The sequence below is a fragment of the Bubalus kerabau genome, chromosome 2, assembly GCF_029407905.1.
Source record: "Bubalus kerabau isolate K-KA32 ecotype Philippines breed swamp buffalo chromosome 2, PCC_UOA_SB_1v2, whole genome shotgun sequence".
NCBI lineage: Eukaryota > Metazoa > Chordata > Mammalia > Artiodactyla > Bovidae > Bubalus > Bubalus kerabau.
The window spans coordinates 7,017,179-7,041,417 of record NC_073625.1 but is presented as its reverse complement, the minus strand read 5'-3'; the positions used below and the strand labels follow the sequence as shown (position 1 = coordinate 7,041,417).

Sequence of the window (24,239 nt, the reverse complement as noted above, 5' to 3'; positions counted from 1 at the left end):
CAGATTTTTGACTTTCAGAATGTTTGTATTTGCCCAGAGGCACTTTTTTTCTCCATACATGCAGTAATTTTCTATATACATACAGACATAAATGTATTTATTGGGTAAATAACTTATGCTTGGTGTATAGAAACTGATGTATCTGATTGCTCACATACCTTTTTTGAGAGGAAAGTTATGGCTGGTTTTCTTACCTTAATCAAGATCAGTCTTTAGCATGCTTATTGTAAGACCCAGTTCTAGGTATTACATTTTCCCCTAAAATACATAGCCGCCATCCAGGGGTGACTTTCTACTTAAGGGAAGTAAAGCTATAGCAAACCAGGTGAGAAAATACTTACTTTTTCATGATTCCCACCCTGAATTCACAGTTAGCACCTATTTTTTCATCTCTTCAAAGTGCCAAATGACACATTTTTTAAAAATTAGAGTGAATTTGATTTCATTTCAGAATTTAGTGGAAAATTTGAAATAACTGAAGATACCCCCATGTTTGTGAAGCTTAGTTTTGGTGATGAGGCTGATACTTAGTTTTCATTTATGTAATTTGTGGTTATTTCTGCCAAGGTTTCAGGGCTTTTTTGAGGTTGCTGCGTTTAGAAAGACTCAGCAAAAATACTTATGAACACTCGCGGTAAGCCTGTAGTCTCTGACTGCTTTGCTACCCCTTGTGATTGTTCTCAGTACCGAACCTTCCTCCACTGTGTTGAGTCCGCAGAGGAGCATCTGTGAGTGCTGGTTGACTATTCAGAGTCTGGTTGATTTCCTCCCAGGGGTCCCGATTATGCTGGGCTGACTTTCAAAGTTTTCTGTGGCTTTCCAGCTTTCCCTCTTCTTACCCAGCCTGAATCCTGACTTGCTGTCAGTGTGTGGAAGGTGAGACCTGTAGCAAGTAAGAACGTGTGTTCTGAGGCTTAACATGTGTTTTTCTTTTTAAAACCTGGACCTTTATGTTGTCCGTTTTATTTATTAGTTTTAAAGACTATCAGGAGTGCACAGATCCAGAGCCCGAGGAAGGTAGGTGGTAGTCAGCAGGGCAAAGAGAAAGGCAGAAGGTAGACTTAGATCCCTGGGTCTGCAACTTGCCATCAAGGGTCTCGCCCTCTGTCATTACTGATTACAAAGTGGTGGGAAAGGCAGAGGGTGTGCTGTGAACGTGTAATGTTTGATTGCTGGTTTTCTTGTAAATTCTTTCTTTGAAGTTCTCCAACACCTTAGTTACTTGGTGCCTTCGTGAAGAAGCAGTCAAGAACACTTGATCCCTGTGTCTTATTTTAGTTTTATGGAGGCTGTGTTACAAATGAAGGTTTATCATCCTAGTTTATTAGCCCCTGACTTTCTACTTCACATTAAAAAAAAAAAAAGGCACTGTTCCCATTTGTAATAAATCATAATATATTGTGAATAAGCCAGGGCAGGCTCAGTTCCTAAAAGGGGCATTTGGTTAGAAGACAACCGTAAGATGGGGCCCAAGATGCAGATGATCGAGAGAAGAGTCCTTTGTGTTGGCCAGCACCTTGCTCACATACCCTTCCTTCTGCCTTCAGTTTTAGTGGCAGGTGGGGTGGGGACTCTGCGTCTCTGTGCTGGAGCCTCGTCTCCCCCAGGCCCTGCCCTTCCCAAGGGAGTGTGCTTTCAGGAAGACAGCTGAGTAGGTGGGTAGCAGGTGGTGGGAAAATGAGAATGGGCCTCCAGGGGCTTTTAAACAGGCTGTGGATTCAGCTCTTCCCTCTGTGCTCACACAGTTAAAGCAGGCCGACAACAAGTCTGCCTGGTGATGAGGTGAGTCCTGCTCCCTGCACCCCCTCAGTCTTTTTCTTAGCCTGGTGGTCCATGCCTGCTGGTTTCGATGCTGTTTCTAACCTTACAGTTCAGTTCAGTTCAGTCGCTCAGTCATGGCTGACTCTTTGCGACCTCATGGCCTGCAGCATACCAGGACTCCCTGTCCATCACCAACTCCCAAAATTTACTCAAACTCATGTCCATTGAGTCAGTGATGCCATCCACCATCTCATCCTCTGTTGTCCCCTTCTCCCGCCTTCAATCTTTCCCAGCAACGGGGTCTTTTCCAATGAGTCAGCTCTTCACATCAGTATTGGAGTATTGGAGTTTCAGTTTCAACATCAGTCCTTCCAGCGAATATTCAGGACTAATTTCCTTTAGGTTGGACTGGTTGGATCTCCTTGCAGTCTAACCTTTAGAAGATTCTGTTGTCCCAGTTGTTTCTTGGCTGTTTCTGGCCTCTTTCTGCTCTTGAGAGTCTGCCAGTCCCACTTTTCTTTGGTTACCTTTCTTGGCTTTTGGAATATCTATCCGATTAGCTTGTCAAGGGAGGAGGAGCTGGTTGTTCAGTTCAGTTTAGTCGCTCAGTCTTGTCCGACTCTTTGCTACCCCATGAATCGCAGCACGCCAGGCCTCCCTGTCCATCACCAACTCCCGGAGTTCACTCAGACTCATGTCCATCAAGTCAGTGATGCCATCCAGCCATCTCATCCTCTGTCGTCCCCTTCTCCTCCTGCCCCCAATCCCTCCCAGCATCAGAGTCTTTTCCAATGAGTCAACTCTTCGCATAAGGTAGCCAAAGTACTGGAGTTTCAGCTTTAGCATCATTCCTTCCAAAGATATCCCAGGACTGATCTCCTTTAGGATGAACTGGTTGGATCTCCTTGCAGTCCAAGGGACTCTCAAGAGTCTTCTCCAACACCACAGTTCAAAAGCATCAATTCTTCGGTGCTCAGCTTTCTTCACAGTCCAACTCTCACATCCATACATGAGCACAGGAAAAACCATAGCCTTGACTAGACGAACCTTTGTTGGCAAAGTAATGTCTGTGCTTTTGAATATGCTATCTAGGTTGGTCATAACTTTCCTTCCAAGGAGTAAGCGTCTTTTAATTTCATGGCTGCAGTCACCATCTGTAGTGATTTTGCAGCCCCCCAAAATAAAGTCTGACACTGTTTCCACTGTTTCCCCATCTATTTCCCATGAAGTGATGGGACCAGATGCCATGATCTTCATTTTCTGAATGTTGAGCTTTAAGCCAACTTTTTCACTCTCCTCTTTCACTTTCATCAAGAGGCTTTTTAGTTCCTCTTCACTTTCTGCCCTAAGGGTGGTGTCATCTGCATATCTGAGGTTTTTGAGATTTCTCCCGGCAATCTTGATTCCAGCTTGTGTTTCTTCCAGTCCAGCATTTCTCGTGATGTACTCTGCATAGAAGTTAAATAAACAGGGTGACAATATACAGCCTTGACGTACTCCTTTTCCTATTTGGAACCAGTCTGTTGTTCCATGTCCAGTTCTAACTGTTGCTTCCTGACCTGCATACAGATTTCTCAAGAGGCAGGTCAGGTGGTCTGGTATTTCCATCTCTTTCAGAATTTTCCACAGTTTATTGTGATGCACACAGTCAAAGGCTTTGGCATAGTCAATAAAGCAGAAATAGATGTTTTTTTGGAACTCTCTTGCTTTTTCCATGATCCAGAGGATGTTGGCAATTTGATCTCTGGTTCCTCTGCCTTTTCTAAAACCAGCTTGAACATCAGGAAGTTCACGGTTTGCATATTGCTGAAGCCTGGCTTGGAGAATTTTGAGCATTACTTTACTAGCATGTGAGATGAGTGCAATTGTGCAGTAGTTTGAGCATTCTTTGGCATTGCCTTTCTTTGGGATTGGAATGAAAACTGACCTTTCCAGTCCTGTGGCCACTGCTGAGTTTTCCAGATTTGCTGGCATATTGAGTGCAGCACTTTCACAGCATCATCTTTCAAGATTTGAAATAGCTCAACTGGAATTCCATCACCTCCACTAGCTTTGTTCGTAGTGATGCTTTCTAAGGCCCACTTGACTTCACATTCCAGGATGTCTGGCTCTAGGTCAGTGATCACACCATCGTGATTATCTGGGTCTTGAAGATCTTTTTTGTACAGTTCTTCCGTGTATTCTTGCCATCTCTTCTTAATATCTTCTGCTTCTGTTAGGTCCATGCCATTTCTGTCCTTTATCGAGCCCATCTTTGCATGAAATGTTCCCTTGGTATCTCTGATTTTCTTGAAGAGATCTCTAGTCTTTCCCATTCTGTTGTTTTCCTCTATTTCTTTGCATTGGTCGCTGAAGAAGGCTTTCTTATCTCTCCTTGCTATTCTTTGGAACTCTGCATTCAGATGCTTATATCTTTCCTTTTCTCCTTTGCTTTTCCTTCTCTTCTTTTCACAGCTATTTGTAAGGCCTCCCAGACAGCCATTTTGCTTTTGTGCATTTCTTTTCCATGGGGATGGTCTTGATCCCTGTCTCCTGTACAATGTCACGAACCTCATTCCATAGTTCATCAGGCACTCTATCTATCAGATCTAGTCCCTTAAATCTATTTCTCACTTCCAGTGTATAATCATAAGGGATTTGATTTAGGTCATACCTGAATGGTCTAGTGGTTTTCCCCACTTTCTTCAATTTCAGTCTGAATTTGGCAATAAGGAGTTCATGATCTGAGCCACAGTCAGCTCCTGGTCTTGTTTTTGTTGACTGTATAGAGCTTCTCCATCTTTGGCTGCAAAGAATATAATCAATCTGATTTCAGTGTTGATCATCTGGTGATGTCCATGTGTAGAGTCTTCTCTTGTGTTGTTGGAAGAGGGTGTTTGTTATGACCAGTGCATTTTCTTGGCAAAACTCTATTAGTCTTTGCCCTGCTTCATTACGTGTTCCAAGGCCAAATTTGCCTGTTACTCCAGGTGTTTCTTGACTTCCTACTTTTGCATTCCAGTCCCCTATAATGAAAAGGACATCTATTTTGGGCATTATTTCTAAAAGGTCTTGTAGGTCTTTATAGAACCATTCAACTTCAGCTTCTTCAGCATTACTGGTTGGGGCATAGACTTGGATTACTGTGATATTGAATGATTTGCCTTGGAAACGAACAGAGATCATTCTGTCATTTTTGAGATTGCATCCAAGTACTGCATTTCGGACTCTTTTGTTGACCATGATGGCTACTCCATTTCTTCTGAGGGATTCCTGCCTGCAGTAGTGGATATAATGGTCATCTGAGTTAAATTCACCCATTCCAGTCCATTTCAGTTTGCTGATTCCTAGAATGTTGACATTCACTCTTGCCATCTCTTGTTTGACCACTTCCAATTTGCCTTGATTCATGGACCTGACATTCCAGGTTCCTATGCAGTATTGCTCTTTACAGCATCAGACCTTGCTTCTATTACCAGTCACATCCACAGCTGGGTATTGTTTTTGCATTGGCTCCATCCCTTCATTCTTTCTGGGGTTATTTCTCCACTGATCTCTAGTAGCATATTGGGCACCTACTGACCTGGGGAGTTCCTCTTTCAGTATCCTATCATTTTGCCTTTTCATACTGTTCATGGGGTTCCCATGGCAAGAATACTGAAGTGGTTCACCATTCCCTTCTCCAGTGGACCACATTCTGTCAGATCTCTCCACCATGACCCGCCCATCTTGGGTTGCCCCACGGGCATGGCTTAGTTTCATTGAGTTAGACAAGGCTGTGGTCCTAGTGTGATTAGATTGACTAGTTTTCTGTGAGTATGGTTTCAGTGTGTCTGCCCTCTGATGCCCTCTTGCAACACCTATCGTCTTACTTGGGTTTCTCTTACCTTGAGCGTGGAGTATCTCTTCACGGCTCCTCCAGCAAAACGCAGCCGCTGCTCCTTACGTTGGACGAGGGGTATCTCCTCACTGCCGCCCTTCCTGACCTTCAACATGGGATAGCTCCTCTAGGCCCTCCTCTAGGCTCCTCTAGGCAGGAGCTGGTTGTAGGGAATTGCAAATTACTTGGGCAATTACTTCCTCTCAAACACTGGTGTTTTTTCCACTTGCTTTTGTGTAGGCATATGTCAAATATATTTTTAAAGGAAAAAATGCTACACAAGATAGGATTCGAATCTCTTGCTGTACAGCCTGGCAGGCTGAAGGAATGGATGATTTTGCTTGTTTGTCTTTCAGCTATACAACTTTCTTAATTATAGTGGAAGAGCAAAGTATGTTTGAGTGAACTTCAGTTTAACAGAGGGCAGTATAGGTGGAACAATTACTCATTAAGTCTTTGATTATTTCATTAGTAACTCATTTGTAAGTGAAAGCATCAGAGATATGGTAAACATGTCAGTGAGGAGCCTGGTAGGCTGCAGTCCATGGGGTCGCTAAGAGTCGGACACGCTTCACTTTCACTTTTCACTTTCATGCATTGGAGCAGGAAATGGCAACCCACTCCAGTGTTATTGCCTGGAGAATCCCAGGGACGGTGGGACCTGGTGGGGTTGCACAGAGTTGGACACGACTGAAGCGACTTAGCAGCAGCAGCAGAAATACACATGGGCTTCCCAGGTGGCTGAGTGGTAAAGAATCTTCCTGCCGGTGTGCAAGTTTGGTCCTTGGGTTGGGAAGATCCCCTGGGGGAGGAAATGGCCACCCACTCCAGTATTCTAGCCTGGACCGAGGAGCCTGGTGGGCTACAGTCCCTGGGGTTGAAAAGAGTCGGATATGACTGAGCGACTAAGCACAGCACAGTGTTTCTCTTGTATCTGAAATTGGTAATTATCATCAGCAACATCTTGAGACTTGGATGATATTAGGTGAAAATTGTTTATAAATTTGAAAAGCTGTGTAAAACATAAGGTTGAGATTTTTTTTTTTTTTGTCTTTTCCAATTAAAGGTGGACTGCTAACTTTAAACATAGGTAGGACATGTTTTGGTGACAACATCTTGTAACTGGATCACAAGGCAAAGGTTTGTGTTATTCCTCTTAATAAAACATCTGTGAAGGTGGCTCAGAAATGTGAAGAATCATTGTGTTTCCGAAATAGAAGGGGCCTTAGAGACGCATTTGAATAACTCGGTGTATCAATAGGGGAGCCGAAGTCCAAGACTGAACGTTAATGTGATTGGGTGGCAGTCTCACTTGGGATTCAAGCCTGGATCAGCTGACAGTTCGTTTGCTTAATGTTATTTCATATCCTATCCTGCTTAATGACATTTATGTTTCTAAAATGGCTGTGATAAAGAATGTATATTATTCAGTTAGTAAAACAGAAGAAAAAGTAGTGCTGAGTATTTCAGCCTTTTTGACCTGTAGAAGTTATTGTGGACGTAGGTGGGTGAAGATTTGTAACCCTTGACGTGGGAGCAGCGTATGTCAGCTGGGATATGCCAGCTTTAAGAATAGCTCATGTAAGCCGAGTACGTCTTGTTTCAATGGGCAGGTCAGGGGAATGCTGGGTTCTGGGGTTCCCCACAATTGTCAGACTGTGTTGTGCTAAGTTCAAGGGGAGTCCTGGTTAGAGCATCCTTTTAACGGGCCTTTCTCTTCTGTGAGCATCTGAACGTGCTTTGAACACCACTTCACCTCCAGGCCGTAGCGCAAGTGCGCCCTGTGGGCCAGTGCCAGCATTCTCTGGGAGCTTTCTAGGAATGCAGGCTCAGGCCCCATCCCAGACCTGCGTGATCTCTATTTTAACAAGATTCCCAGGCAGTTCATATATACAGTAAAGAATGGAAAACACTGGAACTGAGGTTAAGCATGTTGCGTGAGAGGAACCTCTCTTTGGAGAATAGTTCCCAGGCTTTTAGTGGAGAATGTGTGTCAGAAACTTACCTTCCTATAATGTCTTAAAACTGGTGCTTCATCAGTGGCATCTCTTCTTATTTTGTAGCACCACAGTAATGGAGTTCTGTTTTATTTTTTTTTACTTATCAATAGGATAGGCGGTTTCCCTTTTCTCGACATCCTTACCAACATTTATTATTTGTATTCTTTTTGATGATGAAGGCCATTCTGACAGGTGTGAGGTGATATCTCATTGTGGTTTTGATGTGCATTTCCCTGATGCAGAAATCAGCATTTTAAGATTTGATTTAATTGAAAAATTTAAAATTTTAATTTTATATTAGAATATGGTTGGTTTATAATGTTGTGTGACTTTCAGGTGTATAGCAAAGTGATTCAGTTATACATATATCCATTTTTCTTTTTATGGCTGCAATGCACAGCTTGTGGGATCGTAGTTCCCTGACCAGGAATTAAACCTGGGCCCTCGGCAGTGAAAGCACAGAATCTCAGCCACTGGCCCCCAGGGAAGTCCCCACATATCCATTCTTTTACAGATTCTTTTCCTAAGTAATGGAGTTTTAAAAATCTTATTCTCTGTTGTTTTCCTGAGGTTCAGTTCAGTTCAGTTCAGTCGCTCAGTCGTGTCCAACTCTTTGCAACCCCATGGACTGTAGCCCACCAGGCTCCTCCGTCCATGGGATCTTCCAGGCAATAGTACTGGAGTGGGTTGCCATTTCCTTCTCCAGGGGATCTTCCCGACCCAGGGATCGAACCCAAGTCTCCCTCATTACAGGCAGACGCTTTACCATCTAGGCCATCAGGGAAGCCCTGGTTTCCTGAGGTTCAGTTCAGTTCAGTTCAGTCGCTCAGTCGTGTCCGACTCTTTGCGACCCCATGAATCGCAGCACGCCAGGCCTCCCTGTCCATCACCAACTCCCGGAGTTCACCCAGACTCATGTCCATCGAGTCAGTGATGCCATCCAGCCATCTCATCCTCTGTCGTCCCCTTCTCCTCCTGCCCCCAATCACTCCCAGCATCAGAGTCTTTTCCAATGAGTCAACTCTTCGCATGAGGTGGCCAAAGTACTGGAGTTTCAGCTTTAGCATCATTCCTTCCAAAGAACACCCAGGGCTGATCTCCTTCAGAATGGACTGGTTGGATCTCCTTGCAGTCCAAGGGACTCTCAAGAGTCTTCTCCAACACCACAGTTCAAAAGCATCAATTCTTCGTCGCTCAGCCTTCTTCACAGTCCAACTCTCACATCCATACATGACCACAGGAAAAACCATAGCCTTGACTTGATGAACCTTTGTTGGCAAAGTAATGTCTCTGCTTTTAAATATGCTATCTAGGTTGGTCATAACTTTCCTTCCAAGGAGTAAGCCTCTTTTAATTTCATGGCTGCAGTCACTATCTGCAGTGATTTTGGAGCCCCCCAAAATAAAGTCTGACACTGTTTCCACTGTTTCCCTATCTATCTCCCATGAAGTGATGGGACCAGATGCCATGATCTTCGTTTTCTGAATGTTGAGCTTTAAGCTAGCTTTTTCACTCTCCTCTTTCACTTTCATCAAGAGGCTTTTTAGTTCCTCTTCACTTTCTGCCCTAAGGGTGGTGTCATCTGCATATCTGAGGTTATTGAGATTTCTCCCGGCAATCTTGATTCCAGCTTGTGTTTCTTCCAGTCCAGCATTTCTCATGATGTACTCTGCATAGAAGTTAAATAAGCAAGGGGACAATATACAGCCTTGACGTACTCCTTTTCCTATTTGGAACCAGTCTGTTGTTCCATGTCCAGTTCTAACTGTTGCTTCCTGACCTGCATACAGATTTCTCAAGAGGCAGGTCAGGTGGTCTGGTATTTCCATCTCTTTCAGAATTTTCCACAGTTTATTGTGATGCACACAGTCAAAGGCTTTGGCATAGTCAATAAAGCAGAAATAGATGTTTTTCTGGAACTCTCTCGCATTTTCCATGATCCAGCGGATGTTCCAATTTGATCTCTGGTTCCTCTGCCTTTTCTAAAACCAGCTTGAACATCAGGAAGTTCACGGTTTGCATATTGCTGAAGCCTGGCTTGGAGAATTTTGAGCATTACTTTACTAGCATGTGCTGCTGCTGCTGTTAGGTCGCTTCAGTCATGTCTGAGTCTGTGCGACCCCATAGATGGCAGCCTACCAGACTCCCCCGTCCCCGGGATTCTCCAGGCAAGAACACTGGAGTGGGTTGCCATTTCCTTCTCCAATGCATGAAAGTAAAAAGTGAAAGTGAAGTCGCTCAGTCATGTCTGACTCCTAGCGACCCCATGGACTGCAACCCACCAGGCCCCTCCATCCATGGGATTTTCCAGGCAAGAGTACTGGAGTGGGGTGCCATTGCCTTCTCCGTACTAGCATGTGAGATGAGTGCAACTGTGCGGTAGTTTGAGCATTCTTTGGCATTGCCTTTCTTTGGGATTGGAATGAAAACTGACCTTTTCCAGTCTTGTGGCCACTGCTGAGTTTTCCAAATTTGCTGGCATATTGAGTGCAGCACTTTCACAGCATCATCTTTCAAGATTTGAAATAGCTCAACTGGAATTCCATCACCTCCACCAGCTTTGTTCGTAGTGATGCTTTCTAAGGCCCACTTGACTTCACATTTCAGGATGTCTGGGTCTAAGTCAGTGATCACACCATCGTGATTATCTGGGTCATGAAGATCTTTTTTGTACAGTTCTGTGTATTCTTGCCATCTCTTCTTAATATCTTCTGCTTCTGTTAGGTCCATGCCATTTCTGTCCTTTATCGAGCCCATCTTTGCATGAAATGTTCCCTTGGTATCTCTAATTTTCTTGAAGAGATCTCTAGTCTTTCCCATTCTGTTGTTTTCCTCTATTTCTTTGCATTGGTCGCTGAAGAAGGCTTTCTTATCTCTCCTTGCTATTCTTTGGAACTCTGCATTCAGAAGCTTGTATCTTTCCTTTTCTCCTTTGCTTTTCGCTTCTCTTGTTTTCACAGCTATTTGTAAGGCCTCCCCAGGCAGCCATTTTGCTTTTGTGCATTTCTTTTCCATGGGAATGGTCTTGATCCCTGTCTCCTGTACAATGTCACAAACCTCAGTCCATAGTTCACCAGGCATTCTATCAGATCTAGTCCCTTAAATCTATTTCTCACTTCCACTGTATAATCATAAGGGATTTGATTTAGGTCATACCTGAATGGTCTAGTAGTTTTCCCTACTTTCTTCAATTTAAGTCTGAATTTGGTAATAAGGAGTTCATGGTCTGAGCCACAGTCAGCTCCTGGTCTTGTTTTTGCTGACTGTATAGAGCTTCTCCATCTTTGGCTGCAAAGAGTATAATCAATCTGATTTTGGTGTTGACCATCTGGTGATGTCCATGTATAGAGTCTTCTCTTGTGTTGTTGGAAGAGGGTGTTTGTTATGACCAGTGCATTTTCTTGGCAAAACTCTATTAGTCTTTGTCCTGCTTCATTGCATATTCCAAGGCCCCAAATCCAAGCTATTGATAGTATTTCTTCTCCAGTTTCCCCCGTTCCAACACACCACCCAGTTGCTCAAGCCAGCTTCCTGGGTATCATTCTCTGGGCCACGGGTTCTCGATTCAGGATCTGAATCTGGGGCCCACAGTTTACTAGCTGTGTCACCTTGGACATGAGACTCACCCACTCGTGGGCTCCCTTTCTGTGCCCGTGAGGCTGGGATGGCAGAGTGCCCATCCGACAGGACCGACCTGCGCGTTACACGAGACGCCTCATGTTCTGCATGGGGACAGCCTGGCCTGGAGTGAGTGGTTAGTCCATGTTAGCCCTTACGGTTATGCTTGGTTTCCTCCTTTCCCTTATTCCTTAAACCCAATTTATCAGAAAGTTTACATAGGTTCTTCCTTTAAAATATGTTTCACATTTATGTACTTCTGTTTCCATTGCCATTATCTGGCTTGAAGCTTTCATAAATTCTAGTTTATACTTCCAACTGGTGTCTCTGATTCCTCTTGACTTACTCCAATCTATTTCCCTTATTCAGTCGTATCTGGCTCTTTGTGACCCCATGGACTGCAGCACGCCAGGCTTCCCTGTCCTTCACTATCTCCCAGAGTTTGCTCAAACTCATGTCCACTAAGTCGGTGATCTACTTCAACCATGTCATCCTCTATCACCCCATTCTCCTCCTGCCCTTAATATTTCCCAGCATCAGGGTCTTTTCCAGTGAGTTGATTCTTCATATCAGGTGCCAAAGTATTGGAGCTTCAGCTTCTGCATCAGTCTTTCCAATGAATATTCAGAGTTGATTTCCTTTAGGGTTGACTGGTTTGATATCCCTGCAATCCAAGGGACTCTCAAGAGTGTTCTCTAGCACCACAGTTCAAAAGCATCAATTCTTTAGCATTCAGCCGTCTTTATGGTCCAACTCTCATATCTGTACATGACTACTGGAAAAGCCATAGCTTTGACTATACGAACCTTTGTTGGCAAAGTGATGGAAAAATTTCCCGTATAACAACCATATAATTTTTTTAAAGTGTAAATGAATGACCTTTTGAAGATGTTAATGAACCACCATAGGTTTAAAACCGTCCAGTGACTTCCTTTCGAGCCTTTCCTTGGCCGGCGCGTCCTGAGGTTTCGGCCCCTGCCCCTTCTTCAGCGTTTGCTCCTCCGGCACCGTTCCCTGGTCCATCTCTGCTCTTGTGCGTGTGGCCGCTGCTCCGTGAAGACATCGGCCCCTCAGTTGTTGGGGTGACCTGGTGCTGTCATCCTAGAGACCGCTGTGTGTGACCCTCCCTCTGCCTGCATGTGTGTTTCTGTCCTTTCCCAGCTCTCATCCTTCTCGTATCTGCAGGTATTGGTTCCTCAGTGAGCCTTTTCTAACCACCCCGCCTAAATTAGGCCACCAGGTTCCTCCTTTATCAGCCTGAAGCTCCCTGAACACATCAAAAAGTTAATATTGCCTGTCCACTGGGGAAAAGGATAATTAACAGCCTGTGGTTATAAAACATGCCATTCCAAGAGGAGTGTGCACCTTTTCCAGAAAGAATAATTTTACATGTTGTGAACATTAAGTGATTATAGAGCTATTTTAAGAAACTGCTATCTTGAAACTGTTCAAGAAGGTCTGTGATATTGGTATTCAAGGACAGCTGTCCACTGAACCTGTCTGCAGAGGGTGAAGGTGCGTGCTAAGTCGCTCAGTTTTGTCCATCTCTTTTCCACTGCATGGACTGTAGCTCGCCAGGCTCCTTTGTCCATGGGATTCTCCAGGCAAGAATACTGGAGTGGGTTGCCATTTCCTCCTCCAGGGGATCTTCCCACAGAAGCTGAGGAGATATTCATAACCTAGCCACGGGCCTCCTCACTGCTATCAATCATTTCTGCTCCAAAAGATAAAACGGACATCATGAAACTCCCCTCTTTGAAGTAGCTGCCTGGTTTCTGATAAAACTCTTCATGTTTCTCTCTCCGAAAGTGAGTGGTCAGTTGCTGCTCAGACACGAGAAGGAAGATGTCTCAGAATTAGAAGACAGAGGTCAAGTGTGATAATATTTGTATCCTGGTTAATTTTTGAGTTCAGAGTGAAGAGGCAGAAAGATGACTCCCTGGTTGGCCTCAGTCTCATTTCTTTGTGTTTTGAAATTGCTACCTTATTACTTATTTTTCATTAATTCTAGACCAGAGAAAGGAGGCTTTCCTGAGTTTTGGCAGATGCTTAAAGCAGCCAGGAAGAGAGTGATGGGAATTGAGAATCATGATGTGAACCACTTTCAGTCACCTTGTAGTTTTTCTTTCAAATGAGGGACATTTAGGATTCCAGAGAACACGGGGACAGATGCTTAAATTTAGGATAACAAGTGTAAGTGGGATGCTTGGTACTCCTGTTTGCCTAAATTTAGGCAAAAAAGACCTAAATGTGGTTGCGTTTGGGGAAAGACTACTTTTTGTTGACATACTTTAGCAGAACCCATTCACAGAAATATTCCTGCTATGGGCTGTGGGTGATGATAATCATTTGGAAAATGATGTGCCTAAAAATAAAATATAGTTTTCTCATTGCAAAAAAGTTATTAAGAACATATACTTAATAAAAAAAATTCTACCATAACTGCCCTCCCAATCAAGCCCAGACTTTGCAAGTTTCTCTTGTTCCCCTATAGATGTTTATATGTTTCTCTTTTTATATGGTTGTAACCTTGCTTGTGTTCTGATTTATGTCCAGTTATGTTTTTTCATGTTTCATTTTTAATGGCCACATAGTATTCTATCCTGTGGATCTGTTGTAACCATTCTCTTGTTGGTTGATTTGCTTTGCGATGTATTTTGTATGATGTATTTTTAATGATGTCTTTGTTTTGCTCTGATTTTGCAGGCAGAGACATTTGTTTGGGTTAACAATGCATCAGCACATTCCCAGAGTGTTGCCAAGGCCAAATATGAATTTTTATTTGGCAGATCTGAAGAGAAAACTCCAGATACTAGTAAGTGTTTCCCTGCCTTCCCTTTTCAGGTTAACAGATAGGAAGAGATATTAAAATTTCAAATCTCACAAACTGAGAATTCGTCAAACCTAGAAGTGACTTGAAATTACCTACCCCAGGCTACTAGAATCACGTCCTGTATTTCTGAATTCTACACTTCGAAAGATGTAGAATTATTTGATGAATAATGAAAGCAAACAGGTTTCACAGAGGCGGGAAGGCAGTGGTGCAGATGGAGAGGTGCTCACTCAGTCATCGATGGAGAGGTATTAGTCCTGGGAGCGAGGCAGGGACGGGGTACTGCGTGCAGTTCAGACCCGGGCTCTTGAAATCGACTTCTTCAGTGTGAACTTAGCCTGTAACTTATGAGATGCATGGCCCTGCGTGAGTTGTCTAAGCTCTTTTTGCCTTAGTTTTCTCAACTGTCAAATGGGATTATAGTGATACATATCTCAGAATCCTTCTGAGGATTAAGTAGATTGATGTATGTAAAGGTCTCAGAACCATGCTTGACATGTAATAAATGCTTTATGAGTGTTTGCTGCCATTATTATTTATTGTGATCATCATCATATTCCTGACCTTTGAAGCTGATGTTTAGAGAAAGTATAGTCCTTACTCTCCTCAGCTCCATCACTGTCTGATACTGATTTCCGTTTTGGGTAGACAGGGAATCTGACCTTATGTAGCTATTGTTCAGTTGAAGAAGTCAAATGATAGCTGTTCATTTTGACTTATATGTTAGATAAGATTATATAATGGGCTCCATAATATCTGGGGATAGCAAGAATGCAGTATATATTAATAATTTACCTTTTACCTTAATAATGAATATTTCTTAGATATTTCAGTAGTTGGAGACTCTTAATGAAGTCTTAAACAGATAAATTATTAAAATATTCTTTTATTTTGTAGCATAAATACCGTTCTAAGCTTGAGGTTTGGGATACTTAATCATTTATTCATTATTTCTCAGATGGGAAATACTTATTGTGATCACCCCAAGACTATTTAAAACTCCTTTTTGGCATAGCCTTAACTTTGTGATTTTTGTGCTGACTAAACTTTTTTTCTTTTTAGCTTTGATAAAACATGATTTTTACTTCACTATATAAAGGTGAAGTCAGAGCTCTACATAGTCCTTTGACCTATTGGTGGGTGAGTTTGGGTCTTCGTTACTCATAGGTTTTGAGTAGTTTTCCCAGTTTACCACAGGTGAATCAAAATGACATTTTAAACCTTCTGTTCCTTTTGCCTTGGTAAAAATGGTTGGTATTGTTAGTTTCTAGTGTGATGTTATTTTGCAGGGGTATTAGTGTGCATGCATTTATTAAACAAATCTATGTAATGAATACTTCTTATGTGCTACTCACCCGTGCTGGGGACTGTCAGGGTGCAGAGAGATAGAAGAGAGTCCTTGCCCCCTGGGGGCTAATTGTTTGGTCAGAGCAAGGCGGTAATGACTTCAGCTGTGCTGGTGAAGGCTTCATGGAATAGGTGGAAGCTGCACTGTTCTCCAAGAATGACTAGTATTCTGGTTAATTGAGGTTTGGGGGAGGGCATTTCAGACTGGGGGAATGATGTGAAGGGTGTGGTGGCAGAAAACACAGATTGTTTGCGAAACAGGGAGGAAACTGGCCAGGTTGGTTTGCAAAGCTTATCATTGAGAGAGAGATTTAGAAAAATAACCATTTAGAGACGGGCAGAATCATGGAGAGTGAAGAGTTTGCATTTCATTTTGGTATGCAGAGACAAAGTGCCAAGTACTGTTTTAGAGAGATAAATCCAGATAATTGATCTGGAAATTGGAAGGGGCAGCAGAAATTGTTGCTTATTGTAGCAGGGGTATAAGATGCAAGTTTATGTTGACTTTTGAAAAGTACTTTTAAAAATCTTCAGAAAGAAATGGCACATTTTTATCACTTCAAGAATACTCTTGAAGTTTCTTTATATTGACCATTCATCTATCACTGAAACATGGCCCAGACTCAAAAGACCTAGGGGGGCTTCCCTGGTGGTCCAGTGGTTGAGACTCTACCTGCCAATGCATGGGACGTGGATTCCATCTCTGGTCTGGGAAGATCCCACATGCTGCCGAGTTGCTAAGCCCGTGCCCCACAACTACTGAGCTTACATGCTGCCGCTCCTGAAGCCCATGCCCCTAGAGCCCAAGCTCTGCAACGAGAGCAGCCGCTGCAGCAAGAAGGCTGTGCACCACAGCTGGAGAGTAGCCCCTGCTTGCAGCAGAGACAGCCCAGAGCAGACATAAATAAATTAAAACATTATTTAAAAAAAAGACCATAGGGAAAGGTAGTAGACAGAATAAGACAGTGATTTTATTTGAATTTGATTGATAGGCATACTTTTTCCCACTTGTTTTTGTTTTTCCAAGTGGATTAAATAAGTGGCTGAAACTAAGTGCTGCAGAAGCAGCCTGCTGGGGAAACGGAAACGCTGACAGTGCCTGCTGAATGCATCCCCAGTATCCGTCAGGTGGTGGCCGGTAGTGATGCAGCCAGGTCAGGGGCTGTCTGTTGGTCCAGGACCCCAGTGAGGCCCGAGGGACGTGTCCCTGCTCTAGAACAGGAGGCTTAGGGTACTTGTCACTCAGCCGGGAGTTCACATGGGCTGAGGGTGGGAGGGTCCAGAGAAGACAGTTTAAGACGGTTTGCACAGTGTTGCTTATTGCAGGGGTTTTGCATCTGTGACAAGAGTTTAGGGTGTTGGATGGGGTATGGGAGAACATGTGAACAGTGGGAGGAGTCCCTTGGCTGGGAATGAAGATCTGGATTCTGTGATATGTTTATCAATATAGTGAAAGAAGAGAGTCGATCTTGCTTCTCTGGTCTGTTCCCTGTTGCTTTCTGGGAGTTGTCACAACTTCATGAACTTTTCAAGGGCGAGTCCAGAGTTGATGACTGCTGAGAGGCTTTGGGCTACACGTGACATCCTTTGTGCTGTGGCTTAATGAGGGGCTGGGGGTGGGGGGGGGTCACCCCAGAGGTTGCCTTGCTTGTATTCCCATCAGCTGTTGGGATATTTGTGGAGCTGCACTGAGCTGCAAGGAGAGAAAAAAGAGGTGGCACACGAACCCCCCCGCGCCTCCCAGGCTTCCCCGGTGTCGCTCGTCTGCTCTTACTGGATGCAGGGTCTTCTCTCAGCCAGTCACACGGGGTCCACTCTGACAGGAGGGGCTTCATTTTTGGAAAGTACATTCTTTGAAGTGTTCCTGAAGTGGTATCAGATGGCTGAGGTCAGTCAGTCTTTTGGGGGAAAGCCAGAGGGAGGAAATGCTTGAGAAGGTCTTTGAAGAAAAGTGAGACTGTTCTTGGCCTGGGGGAGGACAGGTGACTCATGGAAGCATATGAGGAAGTGAGGGGCCTGTGAGATGCTGAGAGCTGAAGTGTCCAGCAGTTAGGAGGTGACCGAAAGCAGTAAAATAGAGACATAGATGTGTGTGCGTTTAGATATCTGTCTACGGGTATCAGATATGGGTGTGTGTGTATGTATAAACTTGTTTAGGTCAACAGTATGATCTTAAATGATCATAATGACTGTTGAAATCACTCGGGGTAGATGGCTGCTGACCTCTACATATTGGGTTTGCCTGCCCTGTGTCCCTCCCCACCTGGCACCCACTTTGGACTTTTGTCACCGTGACAGGACAGTAACTGGGTCTCTCAAGCTAAAATTCAGTATGTATTTACTGCTAAGTGAGGATGTTTTTATGGCCGGTGGGTGGGGGGAGGTATTTAATTCAAGGACTAGCATGCATTGAGCAACAAGGTACGGTTTAAAAAATGTGAGGGCTTCCCAAGTAGCTCAAATGGTAAACAATCTGCCTGCAATGCGGAAGACCTGGGTTCAAGCCCTCCGTCAGGAAGATCCCCTGGAGAAGGGAATGGCAACCCACTCCAGTATCCTTGCCTGGAAAATCCCATGGACAGAGGAGCCCGGCGAGCTACAGTCCATGCAGTCTCACAGAGTTGGACATGACTGAAGTGACTAACACACACACACACACACAAAATGTGATGAAATTAGGGACCCAGCTGCCACTGTTTACCCGCTTCTTTGGACTCCAGCATTAGGTGTGAGTGAGGCTGGGGGGCTGCTCAGGATGGCAGCCGGCCTGGCCAGCTGGAGCTGGACCTGGTGCTCCTTTGTTCCTTCTCAGGCTGTCCTGCACCCAAGGGTGCGACAGGTTCTTTGGCACAAGTGATCTTGAAAGTCACTCAATCGTGTTCAACTCTTTGTGACCCCACGACTATACAGTCCATGGAATTCTTCAGGCCAGAATACTGGAGTGGGTTAGCCTTTCTCTTCTCCAGGGGTCTTCCCAGCCCAGGGATCAAACCCAGGTCTTCCACATTGCAGGCGGATTCTTTACCAGCTGAGTCACCAGGGAAGCACAAGAATACTGGAGTGGATAGCTTATCCCTTCTCCAGGGGATCTTCCCAGCCCAGGAATAAAACCTAGGTCTCCCACATTGCAGGCAGATTCTTTACCAGCTGAGCCACCAGGGAAGTCCTTGAAGATCTTGAAAGGTGGACCATATTTTGATATCATTTTACCCTAATTATGGATACGTCATGGCAGATTTCTAGGTTTTTCTTCAATTAGTTTTTATATATATATATATATATATATATATATATTTTTTTTTTTTTTTTTTTTTTTTTTCCTGAAAGCTTGGAAAGAAGTTGAAGTACAAAGCTGTAGGTCTGAGTTCTGTTACTAGTTAAACAACACCTCCCTCTGCTGGATAGAGTGTGTAACACATTTTAGTGGCAGTTCTCTAATTGTCAAGTGCTGTTTGCTTTTCCTGCTACAGATTTCCTTCAGACTTGTTCTGGAGGTCAATTAGGATGCCTTTGTTCTTTCTGCTTAATCTAATCTGAAGGTTTATAAAAATTCCAGTGGTGTACAAATATACCTTAAATCTGTGGTATTTTAATCTCATTATGATGTTACGAAATTAAAGATTTGGAATTTTCATGGTAAAAACATTCATGTTTTTGAAATAGAAATATTAACCAGCTATATTCTCAGATAGACATGCTCTGATAATAAAAATGCTTGAATATAAAGTGCATTAAATAATATATGAAAGCTAGTGTGGTCTTTTTTTCCTCATATATAAATTTTGCAAAAAGTTTTGAAGAACTCAGTACTATTGCCATAATTGAAAGACTAATATGGAAGATCCTAAATTGGCTGTTTCTGATAACTTTTTAATTGTTGCCTTGTTTTGTCCTGTGTTAAATTATGACTGAAAAAGTGAATGGGATATTTTCCTTAATTTTTTGGTTCAGTCTTGAGTTGGGTGTTTTATATGTGTATGTTGTGCGTGTGCTCAGTCACTGATTCCTGTCTGACTATTTGTGACTCCATGGACTGTAGCCATGCTGCTCTTTCCATGAGATTTCCCAGGCAAGAATACTGGAATGGGTTGCCATTTCCTTCTCCAGGGGATCTTACTGACCCAGGGATCGAACCTACATCTCCTGCATTGGCAGGTGGATTCTTTACCCCAGAGCCACCTGGGAACACACACCTATTATATAAAAGATACTCTGCGAGGAAATTTTTGTGTTGGTTGTTCTTTAACCCTCAGAAGAGTCCTCTGATGCTAGTTCTCCAACCCCTTTATTTCACAGATGGGGCTCAATGAGGTTTAAATAATTTAACCTCAAGTAACATGTAAATCATGGAACTGGCATGTCCGTTGATGAAAAGACCATGTCTTCCCACCCCATCCTATAGCATCACAAAGAATCAGAGTATGATGCCCCCGTACCCCAATTGCTAGCCTACTGATTTCAGATGAAAGTGGATTGTGATTCTGACTTTGTTATTAATCAGTAGTATGATATTGAGTAACTGACTCTTCTGGCTTCACTGTTTAAAAATCTTTAAACCATGGTCTTTGTGTTTCCCTGAGCACTGGGAAATGAGGTGATGGTGGTATGGATCCCTGCCCTACTCCAGTTAACGAAAGGCACCCCCTCTTTTTAAAAATATGTATATTTTTGGCTGCGCTGGGTCTTCGTTGCTGTGCGAAGGCTTCCTCTGGTTGCAGTAAAGGAGGCTGCTCTCTAGTTGCAGCGCTTGGGCTTCTTGTTGCGGAGCACGGGCTCTAGAGCGCAGGCTTCTGTAATTGTGGCACACTGGCTTAGTTGCCCCACAGCATATGGAATCTTCCCTGACCAGGGATAGCACCCATGTCCCCTGCACTGGCCGGTGGATTCTTAAATCACCGGACCACAGGGAAGTCCAGCACCCTCTCTTTTATCTGTTTTACATATTGAGCTTCTGTCGTGACATCATTTTGAAGGCACAGTTTTTCTTCTTAAAAAAATGAAGCTGTTGGTCGATAGGATTTCCCGCTCATTCTTTCTTTAGGGACGTAGATCAGCACAACAGCTCCTTGTAGTTTTCCTCTGGCAGGGAAAGCAGGCGTGGCCTGAAGCACCAGATTACTTAGTACCTGCTCCTTTTGCTTGGCAGCATCAGGGCAATGAAGTTGGAGGAAAGCAGACTCTAGATGGGCAGGGTACTGAAGTGTCTACATTTTTTACCCACTGTAATCAGAACACCCAGCCTGCCTCCTTTCCTTGCAGTGTAATTTTCAACAACCCACTTCCCACGTTTCAGCAGAGGGAAATTAAAATGCGAGGAAGATGACAGAAGTAAAAAATACATAAAACACTGAAACATAAATTAAAATTGCTATTTGCATTCAACATTGTAAAATTAGAGGTTTCTTGGCAAGATGCAGGGTAACAGTGAGCAAGACCCGGCACCCTTTTCCATGGCTGCCTTGTCTGTGCCTCCCCCAAACATTGCTTTTCCTTATGCTCTTCATATATTGCAGTGTGCCGTCAGGCTTGGTTCACTGATAAGACAGTGGTGTCCTTGAGGCCAGGTCAACTCTTAAACTTTTATTTCAGTGCATCAGAGACATTGCAAACTATTTAAAAAATGTTTCTGTTGGTTAAAAAGGGAGTAGAGACCAACACTTTGGCCACCTCATGAGAAGAGTTGACTCATTGGAAAAGACCCTGATGCTGGGAGGGATTGGGGGAAGGAGGAGAAGGGGGCGACAGAAGATGAGATGGCTGGATGGCATCACCGACTCGATGGACATGAGTTTGGGTGGACTCCGCGAGTTGGTGATGGACAGGGAGGCCTGGCGTGCTGCGATTCATGGGGTCGCAAAGAATAGGACACGACTGAGCGACTGAACTGAACTGAACTGAGGGACCACTCAGCGCATAGCCCAGCTGTACTGGGAAAAGCAGTTTAGAGAGCTACCCATTCCAATGACGGATTGTTAAACATCTTAAGTATGGTCCCTCAGCTGTCCCTGGAACAGCTGTGCGGTGAACTCTGAGTTAGTCCTGTCAAAATGAATACAATTGAGATTGAGACCCTGTTTTCATTTTCTGGTTAAAGAAAAAAAAAATGATTAGAGACTTTGTGGTGGTGGGAAGTTCCCCAGCATTCTTTGGGAGCTGAGATTTGTATAGGTTTGGTTCTTATATCTAGATATAGTGGGGGAGAAGAGGAGGGGCAGGAAATGAGTTTTTCTTGTTTAATACATTTGGTTAATTTCTACAAATAGTTACTGAGTATTTGCTATGTACTCGACACTGCTAATCGTTGATTATGAAAAGCTAATGAACTTTACAGGCAAGATAACATTCATACTTGGAGCCATTAAATAAAAGATGATGTGTGATTGAGTGCCAGATAGTTGGTGTGAATCTCATGAGCCAGTGACCAACTCCAGGCTAATGATCCTGCATGGAGACAGACATAGGTTCTTATCAGGGGACAGACTGTTAAGGGCAGGAGCAGCCTGGGAGGTCAGGGGTGTGTGGTCCTCCTACCGTGTACAGTAGAGGGAGAGCGCAGCAGGGCGTGACGGCGCGCGCAGAGGCTTCTGGGAGGGACGGTCCTTCATTCTGTGCCTTGGTGACGGCGCGCGCAGAGGCTTCTGGGAGGGAGGCGCGTTCATTCTGTGGCTTACAGGTTAGCCAGTGTTTGAATATATGGAAAGAATGGGGAGGATGTTCTGTTCTGGGAGGAGATTAGAGTGAAGTTGTGGAGGACGGCGGAAAGGGGCTCGGATAAAGTGGATTAAGCGGTGATCGTGAAAGTGAAACTCGCTCATTCGTGTCCAGCTCTTTATGACCCCACAGACTCTACAGTCCATGGAATTTTCCAGGCCAGAATACTGGAGTGGGTAGCCTTTCCCTTCTCCAGGGGATCTTCCCAACCCAGGGATGGATCCCAGGTCTCCCGCATTGCCAGCGGATTCTTTACCAGTTGAGCCACAGGGGAAGCCCCAGAATACTGGAATGAGTGGCCTATCCCTTCTCCAGGGGATCTTCCCGACCCAGGAATTGAATCGGGCTCTCCTGCATTGCAGGCGGAACTGTGATCCTGAAAGGCCTTAAATAAGTTCAGCAAGTCACCGCCACTGAAAGTGTTTATTTTGAGAAGCTCTATATAACCCCTGTCAACTTGACTGATGACCTCTTTCTTTGGTGGGGGGTCTCCACTGTACCTTACAGTCTGTCTCTGTCATTGAACTAGTGATTCTGAAAGGCTCAAGTTTATGTACAGGTTTTTCTTTGACTAAATGTTACTGAGATCATACCTGGTTACCTTGATTGGAAACTGGTTGTTTTGGCAATTCCAAATTCATAAATTTACCTATTCAGAGTGGGTTATTATCTCTACAGACAGTTTGATTTTAACCATTTTATAGTGTAATAGTAATGGTGTTACTGAGCCCAGGCTCGCTCCGCTCGATGCACGACAGGCCAATGGAGAGGAGGTGTTGAAGCAAAGAGACTTTAATCAGAGAGCAGCTGACTGAGAAGACGGCACGTTAGCGCCTCAAAATAACCATCTTATTGGGGTCTGGATGTCAGGTTCTTCTATAGATCAGACGGAAAGAAGCAATGAGGAATTAAAGTCGGAAGGCAGAATAGAGAGGAAGAGGCAGTGGGGAGGTAAAGTGAAAGGGTCTTCAGTCTTGCAAAACATCTCCAAGAGAATGGCCTGCCTTTGAAAAGGGTGTGTTAATCTCTTCTATTCACAGGTTGGTAGGGACAAGCTATCTCTGAGCTGAAGAAAGGCTAAAACTTTAGTTTACAGTCAAGCAGACGGGCAGGATCCTCCAGGCAACGCATTAAGTATGATTATAATAATAAAAGCAGCCAAAAGCAAGTTGAAACAGTTTACAACATGGAGTCAGAATTGAATTGCCTTCCTCCCTGCATCAATAGGGCGTAGCTGAGTGCAGACCTAAGAACCGCCATTGGTATGTGTCTTTAACCTCCCTCCCCGCCCCGCCCCACCGCCCGCCCCTTACCAGGTAACACTTAACCTATACATGCTGCTCAGTCCTGTCCGACTCTTTGCCACCCCATGGACAGTATCCTCCCAGGCTCCTCTGTCCACGGGATTCTCCAGGCTAGAATCCTGTATCAGGTTGCCATTTCCTTTTCCAGAGGAGCTTCCCGACCCAGGGATCGAACCTGCATCTCCTATGCCTCCTGCACTGGCAGGCAGATTCTTTACCATTGAGCCACCTGGGAGCCCCAGGCATTTTATGTTAGGTCTTAAAATTTAGGTTTTTGTGACATCTTGCTCTCATTGTCGTGTGCTGAGTGCAAAAGATATAAAAATTAAATCCGATTTAGCAAAGCATATAACAGATTAGTCTTACTTAAAAGGGAATTACAGTTCAGCAGCTATGTATCATTTATATTATTTACCGTGTGTGTGTGTGTGTGTTACTCCATTGGTGTTTATTTTAAGAACTCATTTTTATTTACGAATTTAAATTTTAAAGAGACATTTTATAATTAGTTGCTCCTGCTGATTTTCTCAGCATGGGTGTTTTAGGAGGTGGAATTGCCGCTTCTGCTGTGCAGGGTCTTGTGGTAACGTGTGTGGCTCCTCCTGAGTGATGTGTGTCTAGTCACCACGCTTTTCTTGCAAGCAGTGAAGTGAAATGAAATCTCTTGTCATTTCTGTCATCTCCCCTCTCTCCTCTGACATCTTCTAATTTGGGTATAAGAGTTCTGTAAAAATGGGGGAAAAAATTGGTGCCAGGTCCTCCTGGTGCATTGAAATTTGAATAACTTGAATTAAAAGGAAAATTTC

At 43.9% G+C, this 24,239-nt stretch overlaps 1 protein-coding gene across 8 annotated transcripts in view; it reads left to right on the top strand.

The window, feature by feature from the left end:
• PSD3 (pleckstrin and Sec7 domain containing 3) overlaps positions 1-24,239 on the top strand; it is a 616,838-nt gene that overhangs the window by 239,771 nt on the left and 352,828 nt on the right. For 6 of the 8 annotated variants that reach the window (XM_055566944.1, XM_055566946.1, XM_055566948.1 and 3 more), the window contains one exon: positions 13,945-14,053. The exons of the other annotated variants lie outside the window; for them this stretch is intronic. In XM_055566944.1, coding sequence (XP_055422919.1) covers positions 13,945-14,053 — 109 coding nt within the window. The remainder of the gene's footprint in view (positions 1-13,944; positions 14,054-24,239) is intronic. 8 annotated transcript variants of the gene reach the window in all.